This window comes from Balaenoptera borealis, assembly GCF_965194805.1.
Source record: "Balaenoptera borealis genome assembly, chromosome: 9".
In the NCBI taxonomy this organism is placed as follows: domain Eukaryota; kingdom Metazoa; phylum Chordata; class Mammalia; order Artiodactyla; family Balaenopteridae; genus Balaenoptera; species Balaenoptera borealis.
The window spans coordinates 18980206-19000767 of NC_138873.1; the positions used below are offsets into that span (position 1 = coordinate 18980206).

The window sequence follows — 20562 nt, forward strand, 5'->3', positions numbered from 1 at the left end:
CCACTATTTTATGGTTTTCCCCTTTAATTTAGAATAGAGGGTGGGGTGCCAAACTAGTAAACGTACAGAAATCCAGAAGTTATAAAGAGCTATTAAGCTCTAGTGGCTTTTGTTTTTGTTTTGTTCATAGAATCATCTATAAATCCCTTCAAATATTTCTTTTTACCAACCACGCTAAAGCATATTCAAGTCTGTATTCATATTAACTTTCTTGTTAAAGCATAAGAAAACCAGAAATGTATGTGGCAAGGCATTTTTGAGGAGGACCTTGTGGCTTAGAATATCCATTTCCTTAGGTTTCAGAGCCAGGATTCGAAGCTCCCTGACAGTCTCATGCAGCAGAGGGTGTGCTTTCTAACATCACCATATGTGACAAATCAAAACAGTGCCAATTACACTGTTAAGCAAATGAAAAGTAAAGGCATAAACTGGGAGAAAAAAAAATACAGATCCTGTACCTGATTAAAAAAATTTGTTCTCAGAATATAAAGAGCTCTCAAAACTCCAAAGTAAGAAGATTAAAAAAATTTAATAAAGTAAGCAAAAGATTGGAACAGTTTACCAAAGAATTTATATGATGATAAATAAGCATAAGAAATGATGCTCAAAATTATTAACCATTGGGGAAATGCAAATTTAAACCACAGTGAGCTGATCCTTTATACCCACAACAATGGCTATAATTAAAAAGTCTGACTATACCAAGTGTTGGTGAAGATATGGAACAACTGGAGCTCTCATATACTGCTGGTAAGAATAATACTTTAAAATAGTACAACCATGTTGGGAAACAATTTGATACTTTCTTAAAAATGTAAACATATACCTACCATACAACAAACCCATTCCATTCCTAGGTATTTGCAAACAAAATGAAAACACATATCTATGAAAAGGCATGTTCATGAATGCTCATAGCAGCTTTATTTTTAATAGTCCCAAACTGGAAGCAACTCAAATGTCTATTTACATACTAATGAATAGACTATGGTATATCCATACAATGGAATACAACTTAACAATAGAAAGGAAAGGAACTATGGATACAAGTAACAACATGGATGAATCTCAAAATAATTATGCTGAGTCAAAAAAGCCAGACCAAGGAGAGAACAGGTAATACTATGAGTCCCTTTATATCAAATTCTAAAAAATCAGAAACTATAGTGATACAGTAAGAGAAAGCAGATCAATGATTGCCTTGGGCAAGGCAGGAGGATGGATTACAAAAGAGCTGGAGCAAATGGCTTTCACGTGATGAAAATATTTGCAATCTTGATTATAGTAATGTTTCACAAGGGTATACTTATGTCAAAACTTATAAAATTGTACAGTGTATTGTATGTTAACTACACAACAATAAAGTTATAAAAAATAATACCTACCTCATATGGTCACTGGAAGGGTTAAATGTAAAATGCCTGCCTGGGATTTTTTTAGGGCTGAATTTGGCAAACTATAGCTCACGGCTAAATCCAGCTAAATAAAATTCTAGAGAATAGCCATCCTCATCCGTTCATGTATTATATGCCTGTTTTTACTCTATAATGGCAGAGTTGAGTAGTTGCAACAGAGAGTAAGTGGCTCACAAAACCTAGAATAATTGCTATCAGGAAGTTTACAGAAAGAAGTGAATGATTTCTGTTCTAGGGGGTTAGGAACAGTCTATACCTTGAACTGGAAGTGGTATATAAAAATTCATGAAGGTATACACTTAAGGTCTCTGCATGTAGGTTATACTTCAAGTTCAAAGAGTGTAAAAAGCCAGGTCACAGTAAACACTGAATAACTATTAGCTAAGCATTATCATTAAGTGCTCAATAAATGTATTGCACGATGAAAGCCTGAGTATCCTTTTGTAAATGGTGCCAATTACACATGGCAAAGACTTAAACTATTAGTTAGTTATGTGTTGTACCTTGTAGTGGTGAAAACAGCTTGCAGAGGAAAATGAACTTGAGGAAAGCACAACTGTACTAGAGAATCAAATAGCAAGCACCCAACAGTCAAGTTACCCCAGGAAATAACTTTCTCTGCCTAAATCAGCTAATTGTCTTTAGAGATCTTTAGGGGTCATCAAAGTTCCACCCAGCTCTCACTTCTGATGTTTTAGGTTTCTGTATTATAAATTTAATCCTAAAATGATTTTCTAAAGATTCTGCAATCACCAAATCTAGACAGCAATGGGGATCAAATGTAAATGACCCAGCATCACAAGGCCAAGTCCATGCATTTAGCTTATTCTTCAAAAGAATAATAAAATATATTTCCTATTCTACTGAGTTCATAATCTCTTTTTTAAAATTCAAAAGTAATCCTTTAATGCTTCAGAGATATTCTCGAACTGGTAAAAACAAGTAAAAAACAAAAGTTTCTAAAACATATGAAGTTTAATTAGGGAGTGGAGAAGATAAGACGAATTCATTTAAAATAATCATCTCAACATAAAATTAAAGGTTTTTCTCCAAAAACCTAACAAGGTGAAACCTAGATTTAACTATGCTGTTTTAAAGGTTTAAATGCACCGATTTGCTAAGCTCTTTCAGTTGTTAAACTGGGAAGTAAAGTAAACTTTGCTACTAGAGTATGAGTTGCATCCTGTATCTTTGGGTAATTTTAACTATTCCTTTATTATTGTCTAAAACAAAGGATTCCAGTGGAAAACAAAACCAATGTTCATGGATATTCCATCCTCCTCCACTTCTAAACACAGGGAGGGGCACAGTGTCCTGCCCCCACTAAATCAGTCGTGTCCGTCGACGAGTCCTGGCCGATGAAATGTGAACGGAAGCGTTGCTTCCCAGCAGAGTCACTTGTCCTGCAGCAGCAAGGCGGAACCCCAATTTGGAGATGATAGTATCAGATGGTAGGGCCTCTGTTAGCCTGGGTCTTCAAGTGGCTCCAATGAAAAATCATCCTCACGTTCCTCACCATCCCTCCCACCTCTGTTCCCCACTGTGGACAAGTAAAAAGCACAAGAAATAATCATCTTAATGTTGTTGACCCCCCAACATAACCTAGTCTATCTTGGCTGGTACAACTCCCAAATATCTTTTTATCTCTTCTATCTAGATCTGATCTCAACTAAAAAATATGTATTAGGTTCCTCCTATGTACCAGGCACTGTGCTAGACACTGATGAAAATAACGAAACAGTGAATATGATCTTAAGGATCTCACAGTCTATTTGAGGAAAGAGACAAAATGATACCATGATGTGTCAGGTATAATCAGGGATACAAAGAGCATATTATGGTATCAAACAAGGGGATGTTTTTTATTCATTGAGGTGAGCTAATCTTACCAGTCTTTTTGAAAGATACATTATCAAGAAATGCCATTCAAATGCTAACTCATCATGAAAATATAGTATCTTCATAAACTTTATTTCCATGCTGTGACTTTCAGGTTGCACGCCCATGGGGGTGGCCAGCCAAGTCAAAGCCATGTTAACTGCTCGAGGCAGTTTCCCAGTAGCTCTGAGTCATCCCCAGGAGAAACACAAATTTTCCTACTTCCCCTTTCACAGCACATCAGAAGTCAGCCCTTCCTAGGTTCAAAGAAGGGCTAAGGATCAAACAAATGGGAAAGACTTTCACATCCAAACTAGAATTGCATTAGAATTCCATAGACTCTTAGATTTTTTTTTGTTTTTTAATTTTAGAAAAGAAAATAAAAAATACTCTGAGGGGGCAGCCAATCAACCATTTTAAGTTTAGCCTAAGAACTCTTTATTATTCTAGGATTCTACTTTCTGCAAATACATATATAAAAGCAGGAGATTTCTGCCATGCTGAGTGCTCCTGGATTGTGTCCTGTGATGGGAGTGGACTGGGTAGAAGGGAAAGTCTAGAGTTATTAAATGCAAAGACAGCTGCGCGTGTTTTGTTTCATGCCGTGTGTGTATAGAGTTAAAGCGTGTAGCAGTATGGAAACTCAGCAGAACCTGGGAGACCTCCCTCTTACTAGGTCTGTAGAAGTAGTTCAGACAGGGTGGGGAGAATGCTAAGCAACACCACCTTCTGTGACCAGAGCTGTAAGCTTCTCTTACAGGAAGGGGAGGGACCACTTTATGCTTTCCTGACAAAACACTGTAACGGACAATATTGTAACTGGAAGGTGACACTCCAGATCATCTAGGCCAACCTCTCTTATTTTATAGATGAGAAAATAAAATCCCAGGGAGATGACATTACTCAAATTTCTTGGGTTGACTTGTCATCAAATGTACTGTCTGATCTGTTAGCCAAGTATTTTCTGGAGTATATATTGCTCCACATGGCCCTGTGTTTCCAAATAGATCCAAGGTACGATGAGCCTGGGAGTGACCTTCCTTCAGGACAGCACAGCCCTGCTACAAAAGTTACAGCCTTGCTCTATGTCCCCTCGTGCTTTACCACAGCAGCTAAGGAAGTGCCCCACTGCTGACTGCGTTAGTTATGCTGATTCTAGGGACAGGGTTTTTCATCCATATTGCTGTGGACACATTGCCTGAATATTCCAAATGGCTCTGAAATGCGTTATCCTTTAAAAAGATGTGTTACTTCCTTCTCTGGAAGAAGGAGCCCTGATTATAGCTAGATATCTTGGCAATGAGAAAGGGAAAAAAGAGCACAGTGTTAGTCATCTAGACTCGAAGACATTTAAAAATGCACGACTTGTACATACAGAAATGGATGACCTGTAAGGTACATATGCTGGCAAAAGGATTAAAATGCTTATCTAATATTTGGAGTATCCAACACTAATGGCTTTGAGAAGGAGTTGAGATAATTTAGTATATTTCCAGGAATACATATTCCAATCAAGGAAAAAAACCCCACAAAACAGTGTGCCTTATCTCTTTATAGCGCATGCAAATTTTGAAAAGGGAAGTATTTCCTCTCTGATTTGAAAAGGAAAGCACTGCATTTTGAACTGTTATCAGAAACACATGCCAGAGATGTTTTCTCTTATGATTTTTAATCACTGGTTTTATTTTTTAAACGTTTGTCTCAGTATTTTATGTTCATGCCCCCATTTGATAAATATTCTAAATGTCTCTTAATGTTATTTGAAACTCAAAATATAAATTACACAATGAAAAATAAATCTGAGCAATAGGACAATTAGTGCTTAGCTTTCCAAGTATAAATGCTTATCTTTTCCCACCAAGAATTATTGAGCTACATATTCTTGCTCAAGGTGATTGGGAGAAAATGTATAGTTTCTAGTCAGTGCATATAAAGTCCTTTAAAAACAAATCCTTAAAATTCAGTGTGCATTTCAGAGATGAAGCGCTTCTAACAAGCTTGTGTGGGTGGTGGGTAACAGATGAAGACCCAGTCAAAATTTAAGTCCAGTCATTGGTTCTAGAAGGATAATTATCTATCCACTAAAAATTTTTATAGCTTGATACAGGTAATAATGTAATGTCATAATGGGTCTTGGGTTTTATATGTAAGAGGTTACAATTTGTAGTCACATAGGTTTTTGTTATTTTTAGGGCATCTAGTTAACGACTCATTATACTACTACTTTATAAAGCCCTTATAAACGTGCCCCAGCATTACACTTAAATATTTAACATGCTAAAACTATAGGTATTGTTAGAAGAAAAAAACACTTTCTTACATTAAAGAACTACCATAATACTGACCAATAAAACAATGTAACTAAAAACAGACCGTATTGCTAGTTGCCCATTTTCCCCCCACTGGCTTATGCAATTTTCCATAAAACAAGTGGCTGTATTCTCCACAGATACAACAAGTCTAAAAGCTAATGCATCAAATTAGCACCATATGAGTTTGGATTTGATATGTACTGTATTTCATATTTTAATATTGTACCATGAAGAAGGTAAAAGGAGTCACATGATTTTACACAATACCATTCATTTGTCTGGTTTTCCTTTTTATCATGTGTAGATGAGAGGGAGATAATATAACATGACAATGAAACCTTTGGAATGAAAAATATCTGGATCCATGCCCTAACTCTGCAAGTTACAGGTGTACAGACCTTAGGAAAATCCCTTAATCTTCCTGAGTCTCAGTTTACTCAACTGTAAACTGAGAATCATTCTCATTTCTCCAGATTATCATAAGTATAAATGAGAATAAAAGTAAATTGAATGACAATGACTATTAAACAGCTTTTAATAAATGTTAACTGTTATTATATAAGAGGGTCAAATACCAAAATTTCCTAACTCTGGGATTCTATGCTTACATTTGGAAATGTATTTCCACTTGGAAAAATAAGCTTTATAGGGGAAGAGGCAAAGCTGCCATTTAAATCATGTACAAAGCACCATTTTTGCTCATACCACCTTCTGTCAAGCAAAAGAGTAACAAAACTGAATAAAGAAAATTTTTTTAAATACCTAAACTAAAAGGAAAACAAACTCCTTTTGAGATGGTAGCAGTATCACTAAGTAGTCTTCAAAATTACCTATTCCCAAATACATGCCAGTTCAGAGTCTGGATTTTTCTTTTTGCTAATTTGAAATGAGCAGTCTTCTGTGGTATTTAGGTCACAGTGTAAGGTCTGTTTTTATTCAATTATTTACATCTTCTGTGGTGACTATAAAAATAACACCTGACTTTAATCAATTTAAAGGAAGGAAAAAAATCAAAATATCTTTTTGGTTTGTGTTCAAAGTCATAATAGTTTGACTGGACCACAAAGACAAAGAATATGGCCAGGGAATAGCTGAGTGGTGAAATGTCAGCTTTGGTCCAGGAAGAATGAACAGTTCTGCTCACCAGCCGTGGACTGCTCAACTACAGACTTAGTAGGTGAGAGACTTAACTTCTCTCTTGTTAAACCATGATGTTTGGGGATGTTTGACAGATGAAGCCAATTCTGCTTATAGCTGACGTTAAGGAATCTGCCTTTTAAGCACCTCAGATGAGTCTGACGGAGGAGGTCCCATATAATCACACTAAAAACCCCAATATATTTAGCTTAACTTCAAAGCAATCAAAAATCACTACGGAAGATGCTTGAGGAAAATATCTGGGTAGAAGTGAGTGAAAAGAATGGGGAAGAAGAGAATGTAAGATCATCTGTCAATTAGAAAGACCAACAGAGAGCCTTAAACTAAAGCCCTGTTATCCATTTATTTTTATGCGGTTTGTCTCTCAAAATAAGAGTGAAGAAATCACGTTTCTAGCATCGATTGCAAAAAGTGCAAAAAGCTCTTTTGAAAATATAATTGAGTAGAATTCTAAAGCAACTTTTTCTTGATCTTTTGTCTCACCCTTCAGAAATCTCCCCACACGTCAGCACTTTTTTCACCATCCAAGAGAAGATCTCTACAACCATAATACAACTTAAACTTGTCAACTTAGCCCACTCTCTATTACTTAAGTGTTGATTAAATGTGAAATCCTCACTATTTTGAGGATACGCTATTCTTGGCCTCCAAATCAAAGGTCTTCAAAGTTTTCTTGTTTGGAAGAGTACTTTCTCTCAATGTATTTTAATAAGTGCTTAGAAATATGTATTAATCAGGTTTTTTATTTTCTATATTTTATGATGCTTTGACATCTTGGGGCCTTGTGGACCAGGGGAGGGACTGCCCCTTCTAGGGTTAGCTAGTTCTTAGAGAGAGCAAACAACTTGCTGAGAGCATGTCTTCGATATGCAAACCAACCAATCCTGAGTCCTTATCCTCTACCCGCTTTCTTCTTCCAGGCTCCTGCAGCCCAGGACATTATCCTCCTGCCCTGAATCGCCCCATGGCCAGGTACTAGACAACTAGGGACCATCCCTATAGCCCAGAGCAAACTGCAATCCCTCAAACTATCCAATCCTAAGCTTGCTCAGCCTGCCTACACTGCCTTGTCCTTTCCTTCCTGCAAAAACCACAGTAAAGGCTCTAGCCCTCGCTTTGCTTTCTCCGAGCTCCTTCTGCCTCCTGAATGACCCTGGTGCTTTCCCTACACGGTCCTGCATGGTATGGCATGGTCCCTCCTCTTGGGAACTATGAGTAACAAACTATTTCTTTCAATGGCAATTGTCTCCTGATGCGCTGGTCTCATCACACTTGAATAAAAACAAAATCTTGAGTACAATTTAAAAGGGAAAAAGAATCATTAAAATTTATATATCAAAAGCTTAAGAAAGTTGGAAGGTCAGGATAACATATACATGACGGATCAAATTTCTCCTAAAATATATCTGAAAATAACATTGCAGCCCTGGAATAACGCATGGCATTCAGGCTCAATCCATGAGATCAGAGTAGACCAGACAAATATCTGTAATGGTTACCTTGCTTTTCCAGGGTGTGCTCTGCGACCATATACCAACAAAACAGCTTTGTTAACTTCAGAGAAGTCCACAGTTTGGAAACAGTCTTTCAAAATGTACAAAAAAAGTGATGCAGCCAATCAAAAAGTGTCTGCTTTGGAAGCAGTATGCTTCATAATTAAGTGTAAGAACTGGAAGTTCTGGATTGATGACATAAAGAGATGGTAATTATTTAAATATGAGTCATATGCTCTAAAATAGGGATGACCAGAACAGTTGCAAATTTAGAGAAACGTTAATGCTACTGTTTTGAATCCAGTGAACCAAAAATACACTGTGCTATTTGACAGAGACACGAGTCCTGTCTCTGTACGGCGCCGTGGATTACCTGTGTTTTCTTGGTCAACTTACCAAACCTCCCTGTATTTACACCATGGGGTCTCTGAAAGCCTATAATCCAGTTCAAACAATAGAATGATTAGGCAAATGGCTGGGAGCCAAGTCAAATATCAGTACTTGCTATCAGCACTTGGCTGTCTCTACCTTAACCTGAGCACCTTTTAGCTTACTTGGACTCACTGAGGCAACTAAGAATGGTAACATATTCAAAAGGAGGAAAGGCAACAGGCATATCATTATCAGGGGAATTTTCATGTGCGATAACACAAATATGTTGCTAAGCTGAAACTCCTGCTGCCTGGGCAATTGTGAAAGCACAGTCCATACTGGGGCACCCAAAGGTGTGTCAGGACTCACGAACTGAGGAAGATTTGAAGATGTAAAATGGGACAGGCTTTGCTTGTAATTCAGCACAGAAATTGAGCCAGAATAAGGCTGAAGATGGCAAGATTGTACGGGTCAGATGTAATAAAGATTTTCTTTAATTCCTTTAAATGAGTTATTAAGCAATTGGCCCCCAATAAGCCCTAAGACAGTTACTGTAGTGCTAAGACAGAGACTACAAATAACAGAGACTAATTTCTCAAAGCACCGCTTCTTCATATTTAGAAAAAAAAAACTTGAATATTAATACTCCCTGACTGACAGATATTCTGAAGGTCAAGAAAGCATCAGAGATAATATTCCAGACTCTTGCTCATAAAGAGTTGGAGGGTTATCAAAGAAGACAAGAAGAGATCACTAGATATAGTAATTGGCAATATGCAAGAGAGAACAAGAAAGACAGATCAACATTCTATTTTCAGATGTGAATCAAAAAACAAAAGTGAATCTAACTATGGTTTATATAATTTATAACGTCTTCCAAGCATGCATTTTATGCTTTGGTAAACAGTATTTACATGAATTCAGAATACATTGTTCCTGATTTGTTCTTTGGCCCAAAGGTGTATTACTCAGATTTTTATAAAGAAATTTTGATCCTTAAAAGTGAAGGGTGGCAGAATAGCCCACCCCCCAAAATGCCACTTTGGCATAAGAATTATTTGAACTAAAGGCACTTGAAAAACAGCAAGTGCACGAAGGGTGCTCTAATCTCCCCTTCTTCTTCCTTAAATGGGGAGATAAAACTCTTATGTGAAAGATGTCCTGTACCAGAAGGAAGGACACATTCTCATCACCAGAGATGGGGAGTCAAGCTGAGAGAATTCTATAGAAACAGATCTTGTTAAAATAACTTTTGTCTTCCTTTAGCCTCCCATAGAGTTTGGTTATTTTTCTACAATTGCCTCTCTTTGTTCAACCTAGTATAAAAGCATTTATACTAGGTTGAACTTTTTGGGGTCTTCCTTTCCTTATTAAGGCTCCTGTGTCACATAAAGCTTATATTAAATAAATTTCTGCTATTAATCTGTCTTACATTAATTCTGAGGCCCAGCTGAAAGCTTTAGGAGGGCAGAGATAAAATTCTGCCTCCTCTACAAAAACAATGAATACATGAAGACTGAATTATATTATATTAGATCTAAATGGACAAACTTAAGAAAAAAAGAGAGATTTAGCCTAGACCAGCCATTCAACCTACCTGGAAAATTCTACAGTTGCTAATAGGCTTATAATAAATAGTGGGCCAAATACTAATTCATCTATAATACACGTTAAAAGGAAGATCAGATGCTGCATCCTAATTCAGTATGCATTAGGTAAACTCTCTTTAAAATCTTATCAAAGACTTCACTATTTTAGTATATTTCAGTATGTATTGAGCAGCAGTCTTAAAGCAGATATTCAGTAAAAGACAGCAATTGCCTAACACAAAAATTATATTAAATTGCATCTATATTTTAAAGCTACATTCATTTGATGTAATAAGGATTTGTAAGGCCTATAACCAAGAGTCACTATGGTTCTCAATTTGAAGTGTTTAGCTTAAACTGACTGGTCACATTTACAGAAAACATGTGGATAACTCCTGCCTGTCACACTTGCCAAAGCTTTCAAGTATAATTTCTTTAGCACCTTTCCCATCTCTAAAGCAACAACAAAAAAGCTACATAGTAATAACACCACACCTTAAGTTAGTCTTATCAAGTGGCCAGCTCCACCTACTATTTTGCCACCAAGGACTATTTCCCTCCTTTGAGAATTAAATATGATTCAACTTTGTTACTACATAAGGCAAATATGTTTAGCCATGGGGAACTTTTCGGAGTGACCTTCAATTTGCCTTCATTACACCATTACTACTTAATTCAAATGGTATGAGCTAGGATTCACTAGTAGCTCAAATATTCAAACCAAACCTAGTTAATGATGTAGCTCCCTAAACCTTAAGTTAAAGCCACAATATTTTTGCTCTTAGTTTCCTTATATATTAACACTGAAAGCCTTATTTAAAAGATGAGCCTAATAATTTCCAGTTATCGTATAAGTTTACCTCTAATCTTGATAATTGCTGGTGTGTACTTGCTGGATGGAATCCCTTTTGGAGATCTTAAAGGTCTGCTTTCCTTCCTGGAAAAGCTCAAGCTTTGGATTTAGGCAAAAGTGCAAGGATATTCCATCTAGGCCGCTATATACCAGAGTCTGGTAAAGACTATGTCCCCTTTCTGGCAAAATAGATCTCTTCAAGAAAGATGAAAAAAGAGGTGATACCCAGGAAGAAAACTCTTACTCATGCTTTTGCTTTCCCAAGTCTCCAAATATAAGCTTTTTTCCTTGAAGCTTAAAAACACAACTGTGCCATAAAAATCTTTTATTTACCTGCAGAAGGACCCAATCATAATTTAATCGCTAAATACCACATTATTTTACATGAAGAATAAGGCAAAGTCAACAATCCTCCTAGGCAGGGATTTAAAATCATCTTCATGGAAATTCACGGCTACACTGAAGATTCCTGCAGAATGATTATCACATGGTAAGGCAACCTTTAGAATCCATGACTTTGTTGAGAAGCAATACTATTATTCATAAGTGCTCTATGAAAAAGCAGGAAGTGTTTCGAAAGAAGCCTCTGGCTTGAAAAGATGACTTTTCAAACGAACTTTTGGTTTTCTGTAACCAACAAAAAGAACAACAAAAAGCTGAGCCCAAGGCTGATTATCCCCCTTTCTCTGAGGTGACATACATCAATTTATTCTCATATCCGAAGTAGAGAAGCCTGTTCTGAAATAAATGAGTATGTAAGTTATAATTCGTCAATACCTTCTCATATGTAATAAGCTGTTGATGACAAGAGCACTACCCAGCAGACAGACCTGTGTCCCTGACTCTGCTACCAGGTGGGTGGCCACACCTACAGGCTTCTGTTATGCAACTGGAGGATGAAGGACGGTCTCTCCAACCCTGAACATGCATGCTCCCATCCAAACGCTCTAATGCAGACTGACCTTAACATGGATGAGGACTGAACAGGGTAACTCTTGGTACCACTTCCATATTTAAATTTTCCCAAAGCTAACGTCTTTTTCCATGTGCACATCCCACCCATGACACCAGCCAGAGTTCAAGTTTTCATACATTAGAGCAAGGAGAATAGGTACCCCTCAACCAGGGATATTATGCTCCCAAATGACAACTGAAAGCAAATGCCAGGGAAATAATATATTGCGGTTGGGGAGGCAGGAGTGGGGCTAGGTGCCTGTTTCAAGAGAAACTTTCCCAAATCTTCGCCTGGGTGGCCTGCCCCGGGAATGAGAGCACGGTCTATGAAGAATGGGGTTTCGCTCACAAGGAAGTGTCTCAGACCCAAGGTGGGCGATGAGAAACCTTCCGAGAAGGAACCTGCTTTCTAGTCTTGGTTGTGTCACTAACCAGGAGCGTCGCTTTGGGTAAGTCGTGTTCAACCACTCTTAACCTCAGTTCTCACCTGTGAAACGTTAAGGCGAATGAGAGGAGCCAGCCCCCGCCCTTCGCTCTTCCTTGCCAAGATTCAGAGTTAAAACTTCGGGGAAAAGCCCCCATGGCTTTCTCACCTCTGGTCAGGTGAGAGCGCCGGAGCACAGGGCCTCCCCTCCATCTCTTAAAAACAAGACAGCTCTCCACACACTGGGCTGAGGCATCTAACCAGGATTATTCATTTATGCATTTATTTACCTTGTCCTGCTTTTAAATTCTCCGACTACTACTGCCTGTTCCACTGTCCTGATTCCCCTGGAGCCCACGCGACCACATCCCTTTCCATCTTTCTAAGTGGTTTAGTCCCTTTCTTCTAAACTGACACGGGCAGGCGAGTTCGGGCAGAGGACAGAGAAAGAAGAAAGGAGACCGAAAGCAGCCGAGCGGCCCCTGGCTCCCGACGGGGCGCCTCCTGCCCGCCGTGGGGTCCCCGCGCGTCCGCGGCTCGGGCCACCCGCTTACCCGCGATGTCCCACAGCTGCAGGCGCACCAGCGTCCTGCTGTCCCAGTTGAGGACCTTGAGAGCGAAGTCCACCCCAATGGTGGCCCGGTAGTGCTGGGAGAAGAGCTGGTGGACGTAGCGCTTGATGATGCTGGTCTTGCCCACGCCAAGTTCGCCGATGACCAGCACCTTGAAGAGGTGCTCGCGGGTCTCGGGCACCGTGGCGGCGGCCGCCCCCCGGCCCGGGTCCCCGGCTCCGCCGCCCGCCATGAGCGCCCCGGCCGCTCTCGGCAAGCTCGGGCTCCGCGCCGGGGTCCCCGCCCGGACGCGCCCTCCCCGCGGCGCCCTGGGAGCCCCCGCCGGCCGTCGAAACTTCCCCGAGGCCGGCCGCCCTCCCCGCCGCGCTGCCGCAGCGCCTGACCGGTCACAGGACCCGGAACCCGCCGCCGCTCGCAGCCCGCGCGGGGCGGGGAAAGAGCCGGGGGCTGGCCTGGCTAGGGAGGCCGGGGTGAGGAGGCCGGGCTGAGGAGGCCTCTGCCCGCCGCCGTCTGCGCTCCCGGCGGGCCGAGCCAGAACGCGGGGCACTTCCTCTCCCCGGGCGTCCCCTCCTCGGGGCGGCGCTGAGCTCGGCCGCCCCCTGGTGGCCGCGGGGGAGCCGAGAACCCGGGGCCGACGGCGAGCGTTCCCAGAGCCGCTGAGCCCAGGCGGTTCAAGGTCAGGCCTCCGAGGCCTGCGGTGAACGCCCCCGGGGCAGAGCGCGGAGGGGCGCGAGGTGGTTGTCCAGGGGGCCGACGCCAGCCTGGAAGGCGCGGGCCTGGGAATCAGCCTCCTTCCCTGGCTCGGCTCTGAGGGAGTTTAACACCTGGAGATCATTGTCGTTGATCTCCAGCGGCCCACTTTAGAAGTAAAAAGAGTGGACGGATGACTCAGAACTCGACAAAGGAGTGAAAACGCTTTTGTATAAACGAAGGAGTGAGTCTGAGGAAGAAGACACAAGGTCTCCAAAACGATCTTGTTTTACTTCCTCAACAAACCACAAAAGCCTTTTTAAGTGTTCCGGTGGTAGAGACTCTGAAACAGATCCTAGGAATGGACTGAAATACAGTATTGAGGACTTTTATTTAAAAGAAGAAAGATAGGAAGCCTTACGTTGCCTGCAGTGTTTATAAAACTGAGGGCTGCCCTGCATAAGGTTTAGAAACACCTGGAGCTGATAGCCTCTGGTAGCTTCCTTAAATAAAGCTGCTGCTCACCCTATCCTCACTCTGACAATCATTGAAAAATGTTTTTCAGAAGTGGAGGCGTTTTAAAATTTAGAAGTCAAAGTGGGAGTAAAACCTTCAATAGAATAGCTACTGAAAAATCGTGGTTATGTCTCTAAGGACGTTTTATGGCCAAATAGCTTATGGCTTTTATGCTCACTCAGCTAGAGCCCGTCCAGTACATCTCCAGCTTGGGGAAAGAGGAAATCTTCCAATTACTGCCATAAGTGCAGCATATGGTTCCATACATACGTATTACCATAAATTTTTATGGCTTTTATTTTTTTTCTTTAACCCTCCTAGGTTTCCACTGGCATTAAAAATAGAATTGTGGTGCTAAAAATCACATGTGGTAAATGATTTAAAATTAGAAATTGTCCCAGCTAAAGGAAGGATAATGGCTTGGATCTGGTGGTTCTCAAACTTGAGTGTTAAGGGTTTGTTACAACAGATTGCACAGTAGGCCCATATCCAGAGAGGTTCTGATTCAGTAGATCTGGGGTGGAGCCAGATAATTTGCATTTCAAACAAGTTCCTAGGTGATGCTAATGCTGCAGGTTAAGGTGCACAGTGGTTTGGACCAGTGCTTACTTCTCAAACTTAAAAGTTCATATGAATCATCTAGGATCTTGTAAAAGTGCAGATTAAGTGTATGAGGGGTGGAGCCTGAGATTTAGAATTTCAGATAAATTCCCAGGTGATGTGAATGCTGTGAGTGGACCACACTTTGATCAGTAAGGGTTTAGATTAGAATTCAGTAGTTCCCACATTTGCTTTGTATCTGACTCACTTGATGTTATGGACTGAATGTTTCTGTCTCCCAAATTTGAATGTTTAAGTCCCAGCCCCCAATATGACGGGATTAAGAAGTGGGCCTTTCAGAGGTCATGAAGGTAGAGCTCTCATGAATGAGATTAGTGCCCTTGGAAAAGAGGACACAACAAGAAGACAGTGGCCTATGGACCAGGAAGTGGGTCTCACCAGACACTGAAGCTGTCTCCTTGACCTTGGACTTCTCCAATTTCAGAACTGTGAGAAATAAATTGTTGTTTAAGCCGCTCAGTTGATGGTACTTTGTTATATCAGCTGGAGCTAAGACACCTGGGGAGCTAGCTAGCTAACTTACCCAGACATTCTCTTTTAATCTTTTATCAAAAGGAGAGCCCAGAAAGCTGTATTAGACAACAACAACCAAAAACAAAAACAAACAAACAAACAAACAAAAAACCTAGGTGAGCATGGCACACACACTTGACGTCAAGAACTACTGATTTAAATAATGCCAAGTAATGTAAGTAAGCAGAACAGCGTCTGCTTGTGCAGCCCTAAATTGGAAAAAGTTGAGAGTTGGGTGGGTAGAATGAATAAGTCTTAGGATCCTGAGCTATTTTCGTGGCGAAACAAGTTTTTTTTCATACATAAAATGAAGAGAAAATAATACAAGTAATCTGAGACTTGTGACTGAATAAATAAAACTGTTTTAAACAAACATTTCCATTTACTGCCTGTAGGGATGGCCCATTTAGAAAGTCACCCTGTGATACCCTCTCACATTTATTCACATTCTGTGCATGCTATACTCTCCATCTGGAATATATTCCAACCCTTTACCCCACCCCAGGGTCTCCCAGCTAAACTCCTCCTCTTCATTCAAGTGCCAGATCAAGGGATTACCTGCTCTTTTCACTCTGAATTACCCTGGCAGATTTACACATTCATTTATTTATTAAAAAGCTTCTAATGGTGCCAGGAAATGTTCTAGATACTCCAAGTACAATGATAGGAGCAGAATAGAGAAGATTCTTCCTCTCAAGGGCCTTATACTATACTGGAAACAAGATAGGTAATTAAAGAGCAATTAAATAAATAAAATAATTTAGGATAGTTATAAATTTTATGAGAAAAATAGGAAAATGCCATTTAATGAGTAATCATTGAATGAAGAATAAAAGCTACACTAATCGGCAGGCCTACCCTAAAGGAAATATTGACAGTAGGTGCCAAGTTGCATTTGTTTACCACGTGGATAACCAATGGTCCCAGGACTGTTTATTGAAAAGACCACCTTTTCTCATTCCTCTGCAGTGCCACCTTAGTCTTAATTTGAGTGCTTACATAAGATTGGGTTTGTTTCTACACTCTCTTCTCTTCCATTAATCTATGTGTCTGTCTGTGCTTGCACCAATTCTTAACTGCCTTAATTACTGTAGCTTTATTATAAGCCTTCTTTTCTGGCAAATCAAACCTCTCATTCTGTAATTCTTTTTCAAGTTTGTTATAGCCATTCTTGTTTCTTTGCATTTCCATATACATCTTAGAATCAGCATCTCAATGTTCACAAACGCACCTGCTGGTACTTGTGTTGGGGTTGCATTGAGTCTGTAGATCAATTCGAGGAAAATTGAAAACATCGAGCCTTCAAAAACATTGACATGGTATATCTAACATTTATGTAAGTCTTAACACCTTTCCGTCATATGAAGAGGTCTTGAATTGTGCGTAGTTGGTTTAAAAATAAAAATAAAAATAAAATTGATTTGTGTAGAATGAGTTTAGATTCAATGACCCTGATAATTCTAAAATTTTATAGAATTGCATTTTCTATGTGTAGAAACATACTGTTTTTTTTCTTACTTGTCAATCCTTATACATCTTGTTTTTCGTATTTTATTTCACTGGCTAGGACTGCCAATAAAATTTTGAATAAAACTGGAGAGAGTAGGCAACCCAGCTTTTGAGAGGAAGTTTTCAAGATATCCCCATTAAGTTTTGTGTGTGTGTGTGTGTGTGTGTGTGTGTGTGTGTTTGCTGCGTTGGGTCTTCGTTGCGGTGCGCGGGCTTCTCATTGCAGTGGCTTCTCTTGTGGAGCATGGGCTCTAGGTGCGTGGGCTTCAGTATTTGCAGCACATGGGCTGAGCAGTTGTGGCGCATGTGCTTAGTTGCTCCGCAGCATGTGGGATCTTCCCAGACCAGGGATGGAACCCTTATCCCCTGCATTGGCAGGAGGATTCTTAACCACTGCGCCACCAGGGAAGTCCCCCCATTAAGTTTTTTTAATAAACTTTTCATTTCAGGATAGTATTAGATTTATAGAAAAGTTCAAAGACAGTACAGAGAGTTCCTATGTACCTCACCTGCTTTCCCCTGTTGCTAATATCTTACATTATTATGGTACATTTGTCACAATTAATGAACTGATATTGATACAGTTAACTAAAGTCTATATTTTATTCAGATACCCTTCATTTTGACTTAATGCCCTTTTTCTGTTCCAGGATCTCATTCAGGATACCACATTACCTTCAGTGAACATGTCTCCGTAGGCTCCTTTTGGCTGTGACAGCTTCTTAGACTTTCCGTGTTTCTGATGGCCTTAACGATTTTGAGGAGTACTGGCTGGGTACAGCTGACCTTCGAACAACAGGGGTTTGAACTGTGCAGGTCCACTTATACGCAGATTTCTTTTCAGTGGTAAATACTGCAGCACTACATGATTTGCAGTTAATTGGAATGGTGGATACAGAAGGCCGACCATAAGTTATACTTGGACTTTCCACTGTGAGGAGGGTTGGCGGCCCAGCCCCACTGATGTTTAAGTGTCAGCTCTATTTTGTAGAATGTGCCTTAACTGGGATTGTCTGATGTGTTCTTCATGACTAAATTTTGAGTTATGCGTTTTGGGGAGAGGAAGACCACAAAGGTCCAGTGCCACTCTCATAGGTCAAGGGTACATACTATCATGACTTACCACTCTTGATGTTAATCTTGATACTTGGCTGAGGTAATGTTTTTCAGATTTCTTCCCTGCAAAGGCTTGCCCCCAACCTCTCACCTCCCTTTCCATATTGTTCTCTTTGGAATGAAATTGCTGTGAATAACCAACACTTAAGGAGTGGGGAGATGTGCTTCACCTCCCTGAGGGCAGAATCACTACATAAATTATTTGGAATTCTTCTGCATGGTAGATTTGTCTTTTCTCCCATTTATTTACCTGTTCAGTTATTTATATCAGTTTATCAGGAATTGATATTAGGATAATTCTAGACTTATAGAATGGGATAGAAACTATCCCTCTGCTTCTATTTTCTGTAAGAGATTATGGAGATTTGGTATTATTTCTTCCTTAAATATTTAGTAGAATTTACCAGTGAAACTATGGATCTTGTGCTTTACCTTTTGGAAGTTTATTAACTATCGATTCATTTCCTTAATAGATACGTGGATAGTCAGGTTATCTAATTCACCTTATGTGAGTTTTGCTAGTTTGAGTCTTTTAAGGAACATTTCACCTAAATTATCAAGTCCGTGGCCATAGAATTGTTCATAGTGTTCCTTTATTATTCTTTTTATGGGTTCTGTAGCAATGATTCCTCTTTCATTTACTGTGTCAGTCATTTGTTTATTTTTCCCTTGGTAGTGAGGATAGGTGTATGGATTTTATTGATTTTTTTCCCCAAGGAACTAGCTTTTGGTTTTATTCATTTTTCTCTATTGACTTCCTATTTTTAATTTCATTGATTTCTGCTCTAGTTTTTATTATTTTTCTTCTAGCTTTAGGCTTAATTTACTGTATCTAGTTTGCTAAGGTAGATTAGGTTTTAGATCTTCCTTCTATTCAAACATATGAATTTAATCCTGTACATTTACCTCTAAGCACTGCTTTCACTGCATCCTACAGTTTGATAAATTGTGTTTTCTTTTATTTAGTTCAAAATATTTAAAAATGTATCTTGATATTTCTACCTTGACCCACGTATTATTTAGAAGTATATTAACTTCCAAATATTTTGGGATTTCCCAACTATTTTTCTGTTACTGAGTTCTAGTTTAATCCTATTATAGTCTGAGAACATAACTGAATGATTTCTATCCAGTATGGCAGCCACTGGTCACATGCAAATTTCAATTTAAATTAATTAAAATTAAATAAAAAATTAAAAGTATTTCCTTAGTCTCACCAGCTATGTTTTAAGTGCTTAATAGCCACATGTGGCCTAGTGGCTACTGTATTGGTTAACACACATAAAGAACTTTTCTATCATTGCAGAAATTTCTTTATTTTCTCCCAGCTCTACTGAGATAAAATTGACATATAACATTGTGTAAGTTTAAGGTGTATACTGCGCTGATTTGATACCCTTATATACAATGCATAATGATTACCACCATTGCTTTAACTAACACCTCCATCACATCCCTTTATTACCATTTCTTTTTTGTAGTGAGAACATCTGATTTACTCTTTCAGCAACTTTCAAATATATAATACTGTATTGTTAATTATAGTCACCATGCTGTACATTAGATCCCCAGAACTTGTCCATCTTGACATCTCCCCATTTCCTCCACCCTCAGCCCCTGGTAACCATCATTATATTCTGTTTTTATGAGTTTGGCCTTTTTAGATTCCACATATAGGTAACACCATGCAGTCTTTCTCTGTCTCTGACTCATTTCACTTAGCATAATGCCCTCAATGTCCATCCATGTTGTCACAAATGATAGGATTTCCTTCTTTCTCATGGCTGAATAATGTTCTGTTGTATATATATGCCACATCTTCTTTATCCATTCAGCCACTGATGGACACTTAGGTTGTTTTCACATTGTGGCTATTGTGAATAACACTGCACTAAATATGGGAATGCAGGTATCTCTGAGATATCCTGTTTTCATTTCCTTTGGAAATATACCCAGAAGTGGGATTGCTGGATCATATGGAAGTCCTATTTCAGACAGCACTGTTATAGAACATGACATAGGAAAATATCTTTATGATTTTAGAATAAGTTAAGATTTTTAAGCAGTCACAAAAACTGTCATGACAAAGGAAAATATGTTAAAACTACATAAAACTTAAAAAATTTTCCTTAAAAAAGCCAATAGGAGGGCTTCCCTGGTGGCACAGTGGTTAAGAATCTGCCTGCCAATGCAGGGGACAAGGGTTCAAGCTCTGGTCTGGGAAGATCCCACACGCCGCGGAGCAACTAAGCCCGTGGGCCACAATTGCTGAGCCCGAGTGCCACAACTACTGAAGCCTGCGTGCATAGAGCCCATGCTCTGCAACAAGAGAAGCCACCCAATGAGAAGCCCACGCACCACAACAAAGAGTAGCCCCTGCTCGCTGCAACTAGAGAAAAGCCTGCATGCAGCAACAAAGACCCAACGCAGCCAAAAATAAAAATAAATAAATAAATTTATTTAAAAAAAAAAGCCAATAGGAGAGTACAAGGTAAGTTAACAGAATAGGGAAATATATGTGCTATAAAGTTTTTTAAAGCTCAATTTTGAAACATATAATTTATAAAACTTATTATG

At 39.5% G+C, this 20562-nt stretch overlaps 1 protein-coding gene across 2 annotated transcripts in view; it reads right to left on the reverse strand.

The window, feature by feature from the left end:
• RAB32 (RAB32, member RAS oncogene family) overlaps positions 1-13603 on the reverse strand; it is a 37504-nt gene extending 23901 nt beyond the window's left edge. The window contains exon 1 of one of the 2 annotated variants that reach the window (XM_082405582.1): positions 13003-13603. In XM_082405582.1, the coding sequence (XP_082261708.1) occupies positions 13003-13252 (250 nt within the window). In that variant the 5' untranslated portion in view covers positions 13253-13603. The remainder of the gene's footprint in view (positions 1-13002) is intronic. The other variant, XM_082405581.1, reaches the window with a different exon arrangement.
• Positions 13604-20562: the final 6959 nt, after the last annotated feature.